Source organism: Bombyx mori, chromosome 2 (assembly GCF_030269925.1).
Source record: "Bombyx mori chromosome 2, ASM3026992v2".
NCBI classification, from domain to species: Eukaryota; Metazoa; Arthropoda; class Insecta; order Lepidoptera; family Bombycidae; genus Bombyx; species Bombyx mori.
This window is the reverse complement of record NC_085108.1, coordinates 2,935,845-2,955,755: the sequence shown is the minus strand read 5'-3', so window position 1 is coordinate 2,955,755 and position 19,911 is coordinate 2,935,845. Positions and strand designations below refer to the sequence as shown.

Here is a 19,911-nt window from a genome sequence, read left to right as displayed (position 1 = left end):
GTCTTTGAATCATACATTTATTTACAAAATAGATTTAGAATAAAACATTTATTTACAAATATAAAATCAGATATGTAAAACAATAGTGCAACAAAAAAAACAAAAACTTCATCTTCCATTGCTGCGTAATGTTGCGGGTATTATGATTTGGTATTTCGAAGTGTTCCCTCCATTTTCTAGTACAGCACGGAATAATGAAAACGGTTCAATCTTCTTCTTCACGACCAAGAATCTATTGGTAAGGAATGCGGGTATTTTATTATTTTTATGGACTTTTTGGCGGAAACGCGAGGTGTGAAGTTGTGCGATTTGTTTTATTTTGAGTATTTATTAGTGTTTCTTCAGGTTTAAATGTGTAATAACGGTGGTTTATTAACTGTTTAATATAGCTGTGAAAGTGCACAAATGTGGGAAAATGAAACAAAGCCGCTGGACGTAACTTCGCGGGATCCTCCAAAAAGTAACCACAGAAAAAATCTCTGTAAATGACCACCATTTCACTGAGACTATATTTCATTTAATTTCATCCCAGTTGATTAATGTCTCAAATCCATATTATCATTCTTCATAAAAATAAGAATATAAATTATAATGACATGACTTAAAGGTCTTAGTTACCAGGTCATAAAATCCCTTAAAATTTTTATTTTTTAAGGTTGTATTAAATTGAAGAATGAAAGGCTTTGACTGGATGACGCATATTCCGGGTTATACAAGAATATGTAACTTTAACCTCCTCGAGAGATACTGGTGGTAGGATCTCTTGTGAGTCCGCACGGGTAGGTACCACCACGAAAGCGCTTCGGTTTGAAGGGTGGGGCAGCCGTTGTAACTATACTGAGACCTTAGAACTCGTATCTGTGATCTCATCTCGTAGATGGGTGGACGAGCTCACAGCCCACTTGATGTTAAGTTGTTACTGGAGCCTATAGACATCTGCAACGTAAATGTCGCCACCTACTTTGAGATATAAGTCCTAAGGTCTCGGTGTAGTTACAACGGCTGCCCCACCCTTCAAACCAACACGCATTACTGCTTCACGGCAGAAATAGGCGGGGCGGTGGTACCTACCCGCGCGGACTCACAAGAGGTTCTACCACCAGCAAAGGCCACCTTTAGGTCACGATTACTTGATCACTTGATTAGTCCAGTGCGTGGAGCTTCGTGCACGAGGTCCTTCACCCTGAACAACAAGTTATGACGTATAGAGGAAGACGATGACGTCATAGTGACCTGTCCACGTCGCCGTAGCTCTTGGAAGCGAGGCCGGCGCTCTTGGCGCACTGGTGCAGCGCGGCGCGCTCCTCCTTTGTAAAGTCACTGCTGAACACCAGGTCCAGGTCGAAGGAGCCCGAGTCGAGGAACCGCCGCATCAGCCCCTGGGCCGCCCTCCTGAACTGCTTCGCGCCGCCGACATCGCTGCCCAGGCCGGCGCGGTTCACCTGATCCAGAGAAAAATGAGGTTTTTTTTTATGATTGAAAGATTACTGGTGGCCCGGAGACCTTTCCAGATTCACCAGGACAGGTGGGCGAGCAAAGGCTCAGTCAGGAGCGGTGCGATTAGCTAACAGACGCCCGATCGCCTCCGAAGGAAACCTAACAACTCGAAAAATGAAGTCCTGAATGCATGTACAATACATCGTAATTGCAAAGTGTATTTTTCCTTCCTAAGCTGATAGCCTTGAGAGGCTATTTCAGCTAACTACGCCCTAACGTGTGTAGATGAGCTCACGGGGCTCAAACCGGAGTGTTGCTAACACTGACCCTAGCAAGAGCCGTGCTTCGCAGAATCTACCACCGGATCGGAAACGCGACCCACTGAGAAGATCCGGCGAGAAACTCAGTGGGCTGTGTCTATGGGTTCATTTACTTGTCGAGCCTTTTGTCGCAAGCGACGGGTTCGACGAGGACGGTGACCGGTGCTTGTGGTGCCTAAAAGCACCGTTAATGGATCGGGAGGATCCGTAATGACGTGTTTGGGGCGACGTCGACTGCTTTCCATTCTGTCCGCAGGATCGGCTATGTAGTTACCGGCGGCCACGATGAGAGGGTTCTCGTGTCGTGCCGCTTTATCGAAGTGAAGAAAATACTGTTACTCGCTAGGGTTCAAGATAAATAAAAAAATCTACCGAAGTACAAGTTAACACTGTATTAGCACTTAGAACACTTAAAACACTCAACAAACACTTTAAAACTCTCAATTCGCTTCTTCCGCTTCGCTTCAGGTAATCCATTCGCTGTTTCGCTTCGAGTAGTTTCGATTACAGACTGACTGCGTGCCATCTCTACAACGCTATTTTTTTTTATTTATTTATTTGGGAAACAAACAGTACAAAACAAACATATAATATTTTAAAAAATATAGCTAAAACAATAACCAAATATGTTTCCACAATCAAAATCACATATAAGTAGAAAGTGAACAGAGAAGAGAAATTTAGAAATTTAAATTACAAAAAAACAAGAGCAACACAATACGCGCATATTATTTTGTACATCAACTAACACTATAAAACTATAATACTCATCAGACTAAATCACCTTATATATATTTTAAAATAGCTTTTCTATATGCTACAAGTGACAAGCAAAAGACGTCAGCATTAGAAAACTTAGCATCAAACAACCTACAAGATCTACGGACAAAAGAATTAGAAGCATATTTCGTTCGAATCGTTCAAATTAGAAGCATATTATAGTCGAGAAGAAATCCCTAGAATCGTCGAGAATATTCCATACATCTCTAGTATTGTGTTTCCGCTATCTGACAATAGATGGCGTTGTACTTCTCGAGCGTTCTAGATGCCACTAGGTCCTTCGATATTCGTTCGACTATCCGGCGATAGAGGGCGTTACTCTTACCGGCGTAACATTACTATATACTCGTACAGCACCGATGAACTAACACACAGACGTACCATTTGCATTTTAGGTTTGATTGGCTCCTCGATGCCCTGCGACTCCGCACCGAGCCCGCCGCCCTTCCAGCCCATCATCTTCATCATCCTGTAACAAACCAGATGAATACAAAGAGTTTTGAAGGTATTTTTTTTTTCAAAAATTGTCACATCTTTCCGTTGCTCGTGGCAGAATCTACCACCGGGTCGCGTTTCCGATCCGGTGGTAGATTCTGCACTGCTCTTGCTAGGGCCAGTGTTAGCAACACTCCGGTTTGAGGCCCGTGAGCTCACCTACACGTTAGGGCGAAGCTGACATAGCCTCTCAAGGCTATCAGCATAGGTAGGAAAAAAAAGTCTTCTTACTTGAGAGCCACACTGCTTTCGATCGGTGTGCCGAAGCTGACCTCCTTGCTGGCGGGTCCTGAGAAGTCACTCAGACTGATTCGGGCGTCACCTTGTGCTATCCACTGCTCCTTTACGATTAATATCACAGTTTGTTCGCTGAGACGCTAAAAAATAGGGTGCAGGAATTAAAGATCATGTGTTTATTTGGTGTTTTACTATTCATTGCCCTTGTAGGCAGACGAGCATACGATCCACCTGATAGTGAGTGGTTACCATCGCCCATGGACGTCAGCAATGCCAGGGGCAGGTAAGCCGCTGTCTACCGTTAAGTACTCTCCACATGCCTCGTTTGAAGAAGGACATGTCATAGCGCTCGGGAAATACCGTGGAGGGGAGCTCATTCCAAACCGGATGGTATGTGACAAAAACATACAATTTGAACAATTAAAAAAAAACGGAATCGCGACCCACTGACGAAATCCGTCGATAAAACCAGTGGATTGTGTCTACAGACATTTCCAGACAACATTTCTCTCATTACAATTCATATCGGAAATGTAATCTTCATTTATATGGTGTGACCGCTATTATAGGCCTGTCTATGAAGTTTAAAAGGTTAGCTGAGTGACAGGCAGCAGAATTGCACCTCCCTTGGTTTGCCGGTCCTGTCGTCACCCTACCCCATAACGCCAAAACTACTGATCTATCAGAGACTAGCTGTACCCGTCCTCTTCGCTGGGCATTTAAAATTAACATTATTATTTCTGACCCCCACAAAGATTCTCATCATTAACGCCCCCGTAACTGGTGTAGGGAGTCCAACACTCATATAAATATTAGCCTATGCATTAAGTACATGTATTTTATACATGAATACCAAGTTTCAAGTCAATCGGATGCACGGTTCAGTAGCTATAACGTAACATCCGTAAAAACCACCGTAGTTTTATATATTAGTATAAATAGATATAGATGCTGTACTTACAGTCCAGGCCAAGGCTTCAGCTGCACTTTTGGCTTCAGCTTTCGTCTCGCCCTGCCCTTCGGCCAATATTTGACCTCTAATACTATACACGCAGATACCGTTTTTGTATTTGAATTCAAATGGTAGCTTACACGCTTGGCAACTGGCTGAAATCAATTTAAAATTTGGATTTAATGTATTCTATGAAGCTCTGCTATTAACATTCCATTACATAAGATCATATCGTTGTTGTCAAACCAAAATCAGATTTTTACTTTTTGACCTTTTCGTATAGTTCACAGCCCTATCTACCATATAAAGAAAAACTGTTATGTGTCTATAGCTTTAATATTTATCTATAGCTTTCATTTGATATAGTTCTTAAAAATTCACATTCATATAAAATATTATATGTAAATATTTTTATTCGTTAATTCAAAATAGTTTTTGCATATAGCAGATTTTGGTTTGACAGTGATGATATGTAAGTACATAAGATCACATGTAATGTATTCTCATTTTCACATAAGGATTAATAAATGTATATATGGACGTATGCTTCCAAATATGCTCTCAATACGCTTTCACCATGCCCTCTTTACTTTCCTATGCATGCATGTAATCCTCACCTTGCATGTTCCATATTTTTCCAGCCCATGGTCTTATTAGTAGTACAAGCCTACCGTAACTAGTATTAAACATATCCTCGTGAAAATATTTTAAATCCAATCTTTCCATATTCATTATATCATTTATATAGCCTTTCGCGTCTAAAAGCGATTTTTCCTTTTGACTTTTAGCTGCAGTCCACTCGGACTGTGCTATTGGTTCTAAGTTTTCTTCTGTGTTTTCAATTGAATTATTGTTATCACTAGTCATTCGGCTTCCTTGGGGTACAAAATTAATTCTGGACGCTTTTGCCGGTGTACTGTTTTCGACTATACCGCCTGTCCGTTTGATCCCCTTAACCCTGTCCTCAGCCATGGTCGATGCTGCCACAAATGTTCGTTGTAGTTTACTTTTCTTTTCGTGGCGATACGTTTTCGCTACCTGAAATATAACAATGCAGTATGTAATCATCATCATTATGCTTTCCTATTACCCTCTGCTGGGGTGTAGGGCTCGAATCAAATTTTTCCATTTATATCGGTCTTGGGCAGTCTGTTCTAGCTCCTCCCACGTCATGCCCAGGACCCCTAGCTCCTGCTCCACCGAGCGACGCCAAGTTGCAGTATGTAATACTTAATGGTTTTTTCTTTTACTCACCCGTGACAACAATGTGGCTGTACTCTTTATCCATTATATGTTCATCAAATTTATTTAGTAGATTAAAGTTAATGTGATATTTAAAAAAGTTACAACAAAGACAGTTTGGTACTTCTTACATTACACTATCTTCTTCAGTTTGCACTTTCCTCAAATGAGGCTTGTGGAGAGTATTAAGTGATAGGCAGTGGCTTGGCTCTGCCTCTGGCATTGCTGAAGTCCATGGGCGACGGTAACCACTCACCATCAGGTGAGCCATATGCTTGTCTGCATACAAGGGCAAAAAAAATAATTTACAACATACTTTTACAGTCTAATGTCCTTTTTTTATTATATTATAAATTTGAATACAGAACTGTGTAAATAAACCAAGATAAATAAACATGGTAATAACAGAAAACAACCATCTGTCACTGTCATGTCATCTGGTCTATAACTAGAATTCCCTGGACTATAGGAACCAGACTGATATAAATATTTATATTCATTTTAAATATCTGCATATCTATCTATCTATCTATCTATCAGCCCATGGACGTCCACTGCTGGACATAGGCCTCCCCCAAGCCTCGCCACAAAGACCGGTCCTGCGCTGCCTGCATCCAGCGGATCCCCGCGAACCTCAATATCTGCATATATAGATACTAAATATTCAGACTGCAAGTGCTCTATTAATGGATTAGCTCATGTTCCATTTGTTGATGAATGGATGAAATGTGAGTTGAAAGTGTCAATTATCTTGCAGCATTAACCTATAGCTATTACAGTTTTAGGTCAGTTTGAAGATAATTTTTACCTCTTGTGATAGCTTAGACACCTCTTGCATAACTTCCTGTGGATATCTACAGCCTAAAAACTCCATATTCGCAAAGACCCTCGCCAGGCAAACAAGTCTTTCTTCAGGGTAATGTTCTTTCCATTTCTCCATAAAGGCTTTGCGTAGTTCCCAATGATCATTACTCTCGTGGTTTTCCTTGTACTTATTAATGTCCCAGTTCATGTTTGAAGACATTTTTATTTATGGTTTATGTTAGTATAACGATAAAAACTTCATATCAACACAACAAACAAATTTTTCATTGACGTATTTGAATCGACTTTCTTAAATGTATCACTTTTGAAAGGCAAAGGGAACATATCCCATACAAAGCCTAAAATTTTATTATTTATTTTTTAAAATATACCGTAATTATTTATTTTTATTAATAAACCTCTGCTGATACCGTAATAGCCGTATAAAAACCTCATAAATATATCAGTATTCTTTCAAAAAATTTAAAACCAAACATCATGTGGATTGAAATATAATACGTTAGCTGAGTCCGTAAACGTGAAGATATGCAGGATACAATCCACTTTGAAACATGAGGATAAAGTATTAATTAACTGTATTAAAAACATGAATGTAAGACACTACACCCTCGACAAAAGTCATTGCCTACCTTCAAAAATTACAAAAAGACCGACAGTATTTAACGCTTCGTCAAACAGAACGCGTAATTAGCGCGCGTCAGAGCGCTACACTATGACGCCGGGATGTGTTGTACTACTACGGTAACATACCGTCAAACAGAGCGCCAGTGCTATGAGCGCTATAGCGCTGGCGGCGTATGATACCGTAGTAGTACAACACATCTCGGCGTCATAGCGCAGCGTTAGTTTAGCGCTCTGACGCGCGCTAAGTACCTGATCTGTTTGACGAAGACTTTAGGCGTAACAAAAAAAAAAATATAAAGATTTTTTTTCAGGGAAAACTACATCCCAATTCCAAAAGAGAGCATAACATTACTCATGCAGCTGTTGTAATATTTCAGATTATGACATTTACTTCAGTATCATTGCCACGACGCGACATGTATGTAGTTCCAGAATAATTCTTCTAAGGAACTACATGTAAAAACATGTATATTAAACATGTGTATACTTTAAATAGGAACTAAAACGGCGACCCTAACTAAAAAAATTATTTTTAATAAAAAAAAATCTAATGTTCCTGATAAAGATAATAATATGTCAAAGTTAAAAAATCATTCTATTGTAATTTTCAAGTGGTTCGGACGTCACTTATGCTAGCGAAAATTACGTTGTAATCTTCCGTTACATATATAAATACAGGTCAATCTTATAAAAGCACGCTAGGCTTTGAAAGAATACTGAGTAGACTCGAATCATGTCAATCTTAACAATGCATTAGTTGACTTGTAATGCGTTGTTGAAATACGTTAAGGAGTAAAAAACTTTAACGGCATACTAACAGTTTAAGGGAATCCATAAAAGTAACAGTATCTGTAGAAGCTAATTAAGATATCTATCTTGAGGCTCTCACTCGACATTTTGGTGCTGGAGAGCATCTTTGCACGACAATCTCAGCTAAAAATGGATTCTTTGTATGGGTGATACGCCTGATGGTAGGTGCTCATGGATATGCAATGCCAGGGGCTTAGCCAAGCCGCTCCTTACCCTTCGCACACGTCGCTTGAAGAAGAACATCCCAAAATACCTTTGCAACAAGTTCATTCATATGCCGAATGATGCGTCAAAAAACATATTTCAAACACTCATAGTGGTTCTAGGTAGTATAGATGAACTCAGAGGCGATGCGATGTTAAAGACGTCATGACGAGATAATCAAGCAATTCCTTAGTTGCACTGATTATTACATTTTTTCAATAAATATACACTTGAAATGAATATCTATAGGGTAAGAAATGTCTTTTTTTTGGTATTTACCATAATTTATTTAAATTAAAACATAGTGAATTATTTTGATAGCAGTAGGTATAATCCTTTAATTTTATTTACGAGCTATAAATGTCTAGTGATAAGTCAAGTTCAGGTTTTTTAGTTCACTATGATTAACAATAATATTTATTTTTGAAAGGTTTTTCTTAAGCTTAGGAGATTACTTTCCAGTTTTACCAAGGTGGGTGAGCAAGAGCTCGGCCAGGAAGGGTGAGATTTGCTAACAGCTACTCTAGCGCCTCCAAAGGAGACCCAACAACTTGAGACTAGCTGTTTGGCGAATGAATCTACTACCTGATCGCAATCGCGACCCGCTGAGAAGATACGGCTAGAAACTCAGTGGGCTGATGTTTAGGATATAGGTCTCCTTCCCATTCTCATAACTTTGCTTTGTATTCATACGCGTTCCAGACAAACTGTTGCATCAAAACAAATATTCAACAAACTCAAGCATTGATTGTAACTATCTCTATTCCACTCATAGAAATCAAATAAGACAAAAAATCGAGTCACCTGATCTAGCGGTCATTATGTTGACTCTGAAACGCGAATTTACATTTCCTTCAAATCTGTTTCGGCCGTTCCGGGGTGCACTTGTTAACCAAATAAATCAGAAAAACTGCCAATAAATTATATTATGCCTTAATTGAATAATAATCACTGCTCTAACGCGGAAAAAGGAAACGCACTTTATTTTTTTAAAGTGTTCATCTAGTGTTAAAATAAAAATAATTTCAACTGATTACGTTCATATGTGGTCCAAAATGAGTTTTTTTGAACATATCAGCGGTTCCGACGTTTCTCGTAGAGCTAGTGATGCATCTAAAGATGATTCGGACAGTGACAGCTCAGAGGCATTCGAAATAGAATTCGAAGAAGTAATTTATTTTATACCGGTCTGCGTTCTCTTGGACTATTTGAGAACAATATTATTATTTTTGGAAAGTTCTAAAGTTATTATAACGTTCACGAATATTTCGCGTTTCGATTTATATTTTTTGAGGAATATTGCGCAGGATAACAGCAATCTTAATTGCCAGTATTTTAGTGAAGACTGCAAAAAGATCTGCAGGAAAATTTCGCGTATTTTGGAAAGTGAACGGGAAGTGTATAGGTTGGACTGCGTCTTTAAAATTAAATATGGTAATAAAAAGTAAGTATTTAAAACTATCTTACTGCTGTGTAAGTCGAAATAATTTATTGAAAAAATAACTTTATTTTTAGTGATAATAAAATCATTTTTTTATTTAAACTAACTTGTTTCTAGTGCTGGCAACTCTTTTATTGCTATTTTTAAAGTCAACTGTTAACTGTGATTGAATTAAATAATTTAATCAACAATATTGTATATAAGTATGTACATAAAATCATAGATAATTCTCTCTCAAAATATAAGATAGCTTAAAACACTTCTTTCCATCTAAACACAACAAGCCCAATATAAAAAGTATGTATAATATCTACTATATTATCTACTATATATATAATATATTATAATATAAAACATTAAGCCATGCTAGCTTTAAAACTAAATCAGGTATACATATCTAATTTAAATTGGATGAAGCTGTCACTTATGCCATATAATATTATGTTCAACTAAGCTTAATTACATTCCTGCCAAATACTCCTTTAATGGACACAAAAAGAAAAATTTGAAACTTTACAATCACAAAGCAGTGCACAAAGTTGTATTGAATATTAGGAAAAAAAATATCTATATAATTATTATAATCAATTAAGTATTTGTACTAATCACCCTTGTGCCAGTGTGGAATGATGGAGTTTCATCACTCATCCATTGGAACACAATCTAGTCTTTTAAATAATTGTCAATTAGATCCTTTCAAAGTAACATAACTTTCTCTTAAGGCATGATCATAGACACTAAACATTGCTGACTCAATACAATAATTGTTTAAAGATCATAATACCTATAAATAATTTAAATTATAAAGCTCAATAATATTATAATGGTCATAAAAAAGGTCACATAATTTAAATGTTTAAATTGCTATTTTTTTGTTTTGTTTAATAATATAATGGAACTAATTGAGTTTAACTAAACAAGATTGAATTAGGTTCATACGTCTAATGTTTATGTGCATAAATTCTATACTAAATAGGTCATTTTTAAACCAATCTCTTGCATAGGTGCATGGTAAACTTCTACTTGTCTGACTGTGTATTCTCAGTCATAACAATATGTAGTAGTTATTAATAATCTATCAGATGTTTTGATGAAAAAAAACTTATACCAAAATATAATAATAATGCTAATTTATAACAAGAACATAAATAATACCATTATTATTTAAAAGTTTAAAATAGCATCTTTCAGAAATGCTTTCAAGCAAAACCAGACACTGTCCTCCTGGCTACTCAACTACATTCAATGAAGCTCGTTGTTTTTTACCAGAAAAACTGATAAAGCTTTGATTTTTAAAATGAATGAATACTCTGTTAAAATGATCTGATGTACGCATTGAGCTTACAAAGTTCTTGCCTTTCGTTTGAATACGGCCCTGTCTATCGTACTATCTATAGACACATCATCTATTTTGCTAACAAAATATTGGGAAAATGCTGTTTTGACTATATCAACCTATGTCACTAGCAAACAACAACCACATTCATAGGAATCAAAAAAAAATTATGTTATTAATAAAATTATAAATTAGTAATTGTAATTAAGTTTCCTGTTCTTATTTATTTCTTTTGGTAAATAAGCTACTCATAGTTGGAACTAACTCACTAATAATTTATATTTCAACCAACATGCTCACAAGGATATTGTACTACAAAAAAAAGTTTATTAACGAATCAAGATACATTCCGCCGATAAGTAGACAGTAAGTAACTATTGTTTCATGTATTATAATATAATTACAAAAATCTATTCCAATATTTATTTATTTTTAAATGCTTAGATGAGTGGACGAGCTCACAGCCCACCTGGTGTTAAGTGGTTACTGGAGCCCATAGACATCTACACCGTAAATGCGCCACCCACCTTGAGATATAAGTTCTGAGATCTCAGTATAGTTACAACGGCTGCCTCACCCTTCGAACCGAAACGCACTACTGCTTCACGGCGGAAATAGGCGAGGTGGTGGTACCTATCCGTGCGGACTCCCAAGAGGTCCTACCACCAGACATCAAAGGAAAAACAAAATTGTTATTTTTATTTAATTCCGAGCATTTTCATATTTATCTACCTTTTAAACCTTCTCTGGACTTCGACAAATAATTCAAGACCAAAATTAGCCAAATCGGTTCAGCCGTTCTCCAGTTTTAGCGAGACTAACGAACAGCAATTCATTTTTATATATATAGATAAAGATAATTTAGTAATTATACAATATTTTTTTGGTAGAGGCATCATTGACGTGCTGTCCATAATTCTTTTTAACTTTAGAGTCATCATTATGTTACATAGTGCAGACCCATTACTCAAACTCAAACGCGTCTAATCTCTCTTGTCTTGTAGTGATCTGACGCGAACTCAGCTGTAGGCAGCGGTAGGTTATTGAGCAGACAGGCAGATAATCGGCATAAAATTACAATCGATTCCACGATGATCATGATCGTCGATTTCACAATCGAGTCTCGTTTCGATTATTTCCAACTCGATACCGCTTGTAATGACTTACGGAGCCGAGACGTGGACACTCACAGTACAGTTGGTCCGTCAGCTCGAGGTCGCTCAGCGAGCCATGGAAAGAGCCATGCTCGGAGTTTCTCTGAAGGATAAAATCCGGAATGAGATTATTCGACAGAGAACTAAAGTCATCGATATAGCTCAAAGAGTCAGCGAGCTGAAGTGGCAGTGGGCTGGCCATATATGCCGTAGGACTGACGATCGCTGGAGCAGACGGGTTCTCGAGTGGAGACCGCGCAGCGGAAGACGAAACGTGGGACGCCCCCTGGCTAGGTGGTGCGATGACCTCCGAACGGTGGTCGGCAAGAAGTGGATGAGGAGAGCCGTAGACCGGGCTCAGTGGTGTGGATCGGGAGAGGCCTATGTCCAGCAGTGGACGACTGTGGACTGTTGATGATGACCGCTTATTGTCGCTATAAGCGGCCGCGACTATTCCTTTACGATTATTTATGCATCTCAAAGCCGCGTTCATTGATTTTATTTATTTATTGCTTAGATGGATGGACGAGCTCACAGCCCACCTGGTGTTAAGTGGTTACTGGAGCCCATAGACATCCACAACGTAAATGCGCTACCCACCTTGAGATATAAGTTCTAAGGTCTCAAGTATAGTTGTAACGGCTGCCCCACCCTTCAAACCGAAGCGCATTACTGCTTCACGGCGGAAATAGGCAGGGTGATGGTACCCACCCGCGCGGCCTCACAAGAGGTCCTACCACCAGTAATTTATTTAATTGGTAATTTGCCGCAAACAATAACAACAACGCGACCGCTATCTAAGCAACACATCTAAGCAATAAAAATAAAAAAAATTGGGCACTAGTTGCGAGTGACTGGTCGCCAATTGAATAATGACCCAATCTCGTAGCACTACATAGTATAAAACAAAGTCGCTTTCTCTGTCCCTGTGTATGCTTAAATCTTTAAAACTACCCAACGGATTTTGATGCGGTTTTTTTTAATAGATAGAGTGATTGAAGAGAAAGGTTTATATGTATAATAACATAGATTAAATAGTGGAGAAATTAATAATAAATTACAGTTTCCTAAGCGAAGCGAGGGCGGGTCGCTAGTATCTTACAATCTGTAAACGATGGTCAGGAATCAGGAAGTCTTTTGGCATTATTATCTGACCTAATCATCCGTGAACGCATCCCTTCAATTTGTTTGGTTAATGATGTTTTAATAAAATTAAGGGCGCGCTCCTACAGATAGGAGTCGAAGGGGTGGCGGCTCTTCTCTCCGAGGGTGGAGCAACGCCCGGTGCAAGGGGGAGGCTGGACACCCCTGACCCATATCGACGGGAGACCGACACATGCGCACCTAATAACAGGTACGTGAAGTGACGAAGATCTTTATTGGCGTGCCAATGGAACTTTCCAGATTTATGTTACGAGCGATTCGCGGTTTTTCGTCGAAGCTACAGCATTGTAAGTCTGCGTTGACGATTAGAAAAACAAAACGTAAGCTAAATACTACTTTAAACAAGAGTCACCCGGATGGAACGAAGTTCCTTTCGATTAATTAGTGAAGGAATTGTAATTTTTTTTTTAAGTTATAATAATAAATTACGGCATTATGAAGAAGAAAAAAACAATGCTATGAACTAAATTACTATTGTTGAAACGCTATCTCGAGAAACTGTACTCATTACGCGGACCAATCGGATACGAGCAATGTCACGCGATAAGCGCCTACACGTTGATTGGTCAGAATGACGGATCTAAAAAGTGTCGTGACAACTTTTCGTAAGAATTTTTTCCGTCTAGCCCCCTTTCACAACGCGCGATAAGGAACTTCGTTCCAAAATTTAACTAAAAACATTCCCATTTGTCGTAGAATTTGATTAGAAATTCGATATTCTACGCACTGTAAATTTTGGAATCATTAAAAAAAGTAAACAATATGAAATATTAAGTGGATCGTCGTTGTCAAACCAAAATCTGCTATGTGGACTTTTTGAGATTTTTACTTTTTGAACTTTTCGTATAATTCACAGCCCTATCTACCGTATAAAAAAAACTGTTTTGTGTCTATCTATAGCTTTAATATTTATATATAGTTCTTAAAAATTCACTTTCATATAAAATTTTATACGAAAACTAGCGACCCGCCCTCGCTTCGCTTCGGAAACTGTAATTTATTATTGATTTCTCCGCTATTTAATGGATGTTATTATACATATAAACCTTCTTCTTCAATCACTCTATCTATTAAAAAAAGCCAAATCAAAATCCGTTGCGTAGTTTTAAAGATATAAGCATACATAGAGACAGAGAGAGCGACTTTGTTTTATGCTATGTAGTGATGTTTTAACTCGTTAATTCATAATAGAGTTTTTGGACATAGCAGGTTTTGGTTTGACAACGACGGTATATAATACGTATGTGTGTGTATGTGTGTGTCTAGCTATGATATTTAATACTGACACAGAGTTAATTGAATCACGTGGGATGATGGGTGCTCCGCGCATGCGTGTCAGGTGTGTTTGATGCACCTCCTCGGGGGGCGACAACCGATATTGATTCACGACCCTTGTATCACCGCTCTGTCCGTGTCTATAGCAAACCCGACGGCTACTTGTTGTCCCAGGCGAGTGACGGATGCGATGCGATGCGTTTTCATTACTATGCGAATGCTATGTAAATCTATACTTCTATATCTATACTTATCTATACTTAACATTATAAAGATGAAAGATTTGTTTGTTTGTTTGTATTGAATAGGCTCTGAAATTACTGAACCGATTTGAAAAATTCTTTTACTGTTTGAAAGCTACACTATTCCCGAGTGACATGGGCTATAATCTTTTTTGAAAAAAATTAGGGATCCTTACTAAAACTCCAATAATGTAACCCACAGTGTAAAAAAATTACCTAAAATATTCTTTACATCGCGTGCCCTGCGAAAATTATTGATGATAGAATATAATAATGTACTATGACTTTGTAGAACACATTATTATTTACAAAAAGTGTCGCGACAGCATATTATGTCAACTATTCTAATAAGTGATTTTTTTTATTTTAAAAAACAAAACAACGTCAAATATCGTTGAGTTTTTGTTAAAGTCCCGAGCTGACCCGGAGCGGGCCGCTAGTATGTTATAAACGGGAAGTCGTAGTGGGTAGTCCAAAGTTTAATTGAATATGCAATTTCGAAAAGGGCACATCTCTGAAAAAAATAAAATGTTCAGGAAATGAAAAAAAAAAACTGATTATTTTCTAAAGCAGTGTAAAATTTAAAATATTAACTTTTGAGATATATTTTAGTGTTAATTAACAATTGGAAATTACAGGAATTACTAAAAAATGGGTGTAGGTAAGCCTCAAAACTACATGTATATGAAAAAACGTATCTATATATTAATACGAGAAGCAAAAACTTTCCCTTTTTACGAAAATTGCGCGGACGGAGGAGTATGAAATTTTCCATACTTACAGAGAATATAGAGAAGAAGTGCACAATGCTAATTTTTTTTTAAAATAATGCATAAAAGATACATTAAATCAATATAAAAAACATTACACACACTACCATGTATTTGACGCACACACGCATGCATACTATTTATTTATTGTCAAACTTTTGTTCTTGACGTCTGTGGTCAAATTGAGAATAGATTAAATATTGTTTGTCTTTATTAATGTTTTTCGATAGTGTAGTCTTGGCGAAATCTGTGATTATAGAAGTATAGTATGAAGTATAGTTTGGAAATAGAATCATAATAGTGTACAAAGTTATAATTTCAATTAATTATAGTCGAATTTCGACTATCGGGCGACCACTAGTATCATGTATAATAACATCCATTAAATAGTGGAGAAATCAATAATAAATTACAGTTTCCGAAGCGAAGCGAGGGCGGGTCGCTAGTACGTTATCCGGTCACCGTTCTCGTCGAACCCGTCGCTTGCGACGAAGGGCTCGACGAGTAAATTAACTCTCAGACACAGCCCACTGAGTTTCTCGCCGGATCTTCTCAGTGGGTTGCGATTCCGATCCGGTGGTAGATTCTGCGAAGCACGACTCTTGCTAGGGTTCGTGTTAGCATCGTCGTCAGGTTTGAGCCCCGTGAGCTCACCTACTAGTTACGGTTACGCTGGAATAGCCGCTCCAGGCTACCAGATTAGGAAGGAAAAAAAAAAAGTATGTTATAAACGGGAAGTCGTAGTGGATAGTCCAAAGTTTAATTATTTTTGTCGTTTAAAAAACATTCGTGCGTTATTGGGTGAATTGACTGCCGGTTCACGTTGCGTTAAGTGGTTACCGGAGTGCCTAGATATCGTAATGTCACCGTACTACCCGTACGGCATGAGGTCTAAATCTTAATAGTATACTTTAATATAACGCAACGGCTGCCCCACCCTTGAAAGCGGAACGCATAACCGCTCCGCAGCCGAAATATACAGGGTGGTGGTACCTACCCGAGCGGGATTAAAGTTATAATCTTAATCTCTATATATAACAATTAATTGCTGTTCGTTAGTCTCGCTAAAACTCGAGAACGGCTGGACCGATTTTGCTAATTTTGGTCTTGAATTATTCGTGGGAAGTCCAGGGAAGGTTTAAAAGGTAGATAAATATGAAAATGCTGGGAATTAAATAAAAATAACGATTTCTGTTTTTCCTTTGAAGTGTCCCCAGTCGGACGGATTCCTTTTGTTTTAAAAAAAATTATACAAAAGTTTAGGTCTTTTATTTACCGATTGAGGCACCACGAAGTCTGCCGGGTCAGCTAGTACATAATAAAATATATTAATATTTGTTCAGAGTGGGTTCAGGTTGATGCTTATGACTTATACATAATAATAATTGGATATTTAGATCGAATTGGCGTGAAAATAAAGAGATTAACTGATAACTTACCTGGTGTGAATTACATTGAGTTTTTTAAAGCGTCACCACCAAGAAAAGTCATTAAGAATAATAACTTTATATGTATAAGTATTACAACCTTGTAACCCGTGAGAAAATATAAAAAAGCTCGGAATTATATAAAAAAACAAACAATTTTGTTTTTCCTTTGATGTGTCCACTTGATGTGTCTTTTATTTATCGATTGAGGCACTACGAAGTCTGCCGGATCAGCTAGTGATTAATAAAATTATGATTTTTGCGACTTTAATTTAATTACATAATGTTATTCCTTCATCGTGAAAGTCATTCGTGAACATTCCAAAAGGGTGATAGTTTATTTGGCTTAAGCGATATCTTTGCAACTTTACAAGAGAACCATTTAATATTAAAAAGTTGTAAAAAATATCATAACAAAAAAAAAAAAACTTCAGCTATTTGAATGGGGTAAACTTAATTGAAGTTCAATTAAAAACATCGTATTGTTTATGCTATAGCCAAATAAAATGTATCTTTAGTTAAACTAGTAGTCCCGCAGTAGTCGAAATTCGACTATAATTCATTGGAATTGTAAGTTTGTACACTATTTTGATTGTATTTTATACTTCGATAATCACAAATTTCGCCAAGACTACACTATAAAAAATATTAACAAAGACAAACAATATTTAATCTATTCTCAATTCGACAACAGACGTCAAGAACAAAAGTTTGACAATAAATAGTATGCGTGCGTGTGTGCGTCAAATACATGGTATGTAGTGTGTGTAATGTTTTCTTTATTGATTTAATGTATCATTTATGCATTATTTAAAAAAAAAAAATTGCGTTATGCACTTCTTTATATTCTCTATAAGTGTGCAAAATTTCATACTCCTCCTTCCGCGCAATTTTCGTAAAAAGGGATACTAAGTTTTTGCTTCACGTATTAATATATAGATGTCGCGTATTAAGCGGAATGTCGCTCGTCGATTTGTCAGGATTCGAACACCGGCTCAATAGCATCGCTCGATACGAGTGCAATGAGAGAGTTTTATCTTTTACGTTGATTTTAATGAGTTTTCTTGAGTATAAAAACTGCTGAGTTGAAAAGGCTTTGGATTGGGCGTTTTAACGTTAATTAAGCTGTTTCGCTACCCATCAGTCACGTTAAAAAAAAGGAGTTTAATCTATGTAATAATATCTACGCATCTTTAGAATAAAATAAAAAAAAATTAAAATAATTGAGTTTTATACTTGAAGTCGTCGTGGCCTAAAGGATAAGACATCCGGTGCATTCGTATCTAGCGATGCAACGGTGTTCGAATCCCGCCGGCGGGTACCAATTTTTCTAATGAAATACGTACTTGACAAATGCTCACGATTGACTTCCACGGTGAAGGAATAACATCGTGTAATAAAAATGAAACACGCAAAATTATAATTTGCGTAATTACCGGTCGTAGGACCTCTTGTGAGGTTTGAAGGGTGGGGCAACCGTTGTAACTATACTTGAGACCTTAGAACTTATATCTCAAGGTGGGTGGCGTATTTACGTTATAGATGTCTATGGGCCCAGTAACCACTTAACACCAAGCAATAAAAAAAAACGCATAAGACCTTAAACAACAGTGAACACCGCCATTTTGAATTGCAGCCAACGCCCAGCACTTCACGCAGCCGTACATCTTCCTATTTTCCTAGAATTCTCGCTGCAACCGCGTTATTGATCGCAGTCTAGATAGCTGTAGGTACCTCGAACTAGGTCGGGACAGGTCTGCCCCTCCCAGATCAAAGGGGTAGGTAGGTTTGAAGTTGCCCTGTAGTGGGATGCGCCGCCATTATTTGCGTGCCGCGTAATTTGATATGCCCCGGGATGCATTATCGATCCGCCCGGGCTGAAACTTGACCGCGAATAAGGTCGCGGGGTGGTTTCGCCCGACGAGGAAGCACTGATGCGTTTATCATAGCTTAATTTATTTATAGAATGCAGGGATCGAAGGAAATGTTTGTGAGCTAATATCTATCTATATATATATAAAAATGAATTGCTGTTCGTTAGTCTCGCTAAAACTCGAAAACGGCTGGACTGATTTGGCTAATTTTGGTCTTGAATTATTTGTGGAAGTCCAGAGAAGGTTTAAAAGGTAGATAATTTGATGTGGGGGACACAGTCGGAGGGATTCTTTTGTTTGTTTTAAGTTTTAAGTTTATTTTATAGAAAAGTTTAGGTCTTTTATTTATCGATTGAGGCACTGCGAAGTTTGCCGGGCCAGCTATTACGTAATACTTAAAGCCCCTCACTATGTGGGATTCTGTTTAAATGACGGATATTTGACACGACACTAGTCTATCCCTGTAGATGATGACCACTTAAATCCTCATCGGCCGTCGTCACATGCTTTCCTGCAAATGATCCACGCTTTTTTTTTTTTTTTTTTTTTTTTTTTTTTTTTTTTTTTTTTTTTTTTTTTTTTTTTTTTTTTTTTTTTTTTATTGCTTAGATGGGTGGACGAGCTCACAGCCCACCTGTTGTTAAGTGGTTACTGGAGCCCATAGACAACTACAACGGAAATGCGCCACCCACCTTGAGATATAAGTTCTAAGATCTCAGTATAGTTACATCGGCTACCCCACCCTTCAAACCGAAACGCATTACTGCTTCACGGCAGAAATAGGCGGGGTGGTGGTACCTACCCGTGCGGACTCACAAGAGGTCCTACCACCAGTGATTACGCAAATTATAATTTTGCGGGTTTCATTTTATTACACGATGTTATTCCTTCACCGTGGAAGTCAATCGTGAACATTTGTTGAGTACGTATTTCATTAGAAAAATTGGTACCCGCCAGCGGGATTCGAACATCGGTGCATCGATACACACGAATGCACCGGACGTCTTATCCTTTAGGCCACGACGACTTTAGGCCACGACGGCTTTTATTTTATTTTGCGTGATTACTGGTGGTAGGACGTCTTGTGAGTCCGCACGGGTAGGTACCACCACCCCGCCTATTTCTGCCGTGAAGCAGTAATGCGTTTCGGTTTGAAGGGCGGGGCAGCCGTTATATTGTAAAAAGTTGACTTAGAACTGTCTCTAGGTGGGTGGCGGCATTTACATTGTCTAGGGCTCCGGGAGGTCTATGGGCTCCGGTAACCACTTAACACCAGGCGGGCTGGGAGCTCGTCCACCCATA

The 19,911-nt window shown here is 38.0% G+C and overlaps 2 protein-coding genes across 6 annotated transcripts in view; one reads left to right on the top strand and one right to left on the bottom strand.

Moving 5' to 3' along the window:
• On the bottom strand, nucleotides 1-6,621 carry LOC101743957 (uncharacterized). The gene is made up of 7 exons (XM_038017452.2): nucleotides 6,272-6,621; nucleotides 4,839-5,259; nucleotides 4,231-4,376; nucleotides 3,264-3,409; nucleotides 2,919-3,006; nucleotides 1,234-1,442; nucleotides 1-232 (listed from the first exon to the last, which is right to left on the bottom strand). Exons 1-7 carry the CDS (start codon nucleotides 6,485-6,487, stop codon nucleotides 109-111), a joined length of 1,350 nt encoding a protein of 449 aa, XP_037873380.1. The 5' UTR covers nucleotides 6,488-6,621; the 3' UTR covers nucleotides 1-108.
• Nucleotides 6,622-8,783: 2,162 nt separating this feature from the next.
• The window catches only part of LOC101742758 (uncharacterized), a 32,650-nt gene continuing 21,522 nt past the window's right edge, over nucleotides 8,784-19,911 (top strand). The window contains exons 1-3 of one of the 5 annotated variants that reach the window (XM_062672829.1): nucleotides 9,395-9,664; nucleotides 11,007-11,069; nucleotides 13,090-13,211. The gene's annotated coding sequence lies outside the window, so the exon portion shown is untranslated. Of the gene's footprint in view, nucleotides 9,371-9,394; nucleotides 9,665-11,006; nucleotides 11,070-13,074; nucleotides 13,212-19,911 lie in introns of those variants that run through there. The other 4 variants (XM_021352667.3, XM_004933200.5, XM_012696464.4 and 1 more) reach the window with 4 other exon arrangements.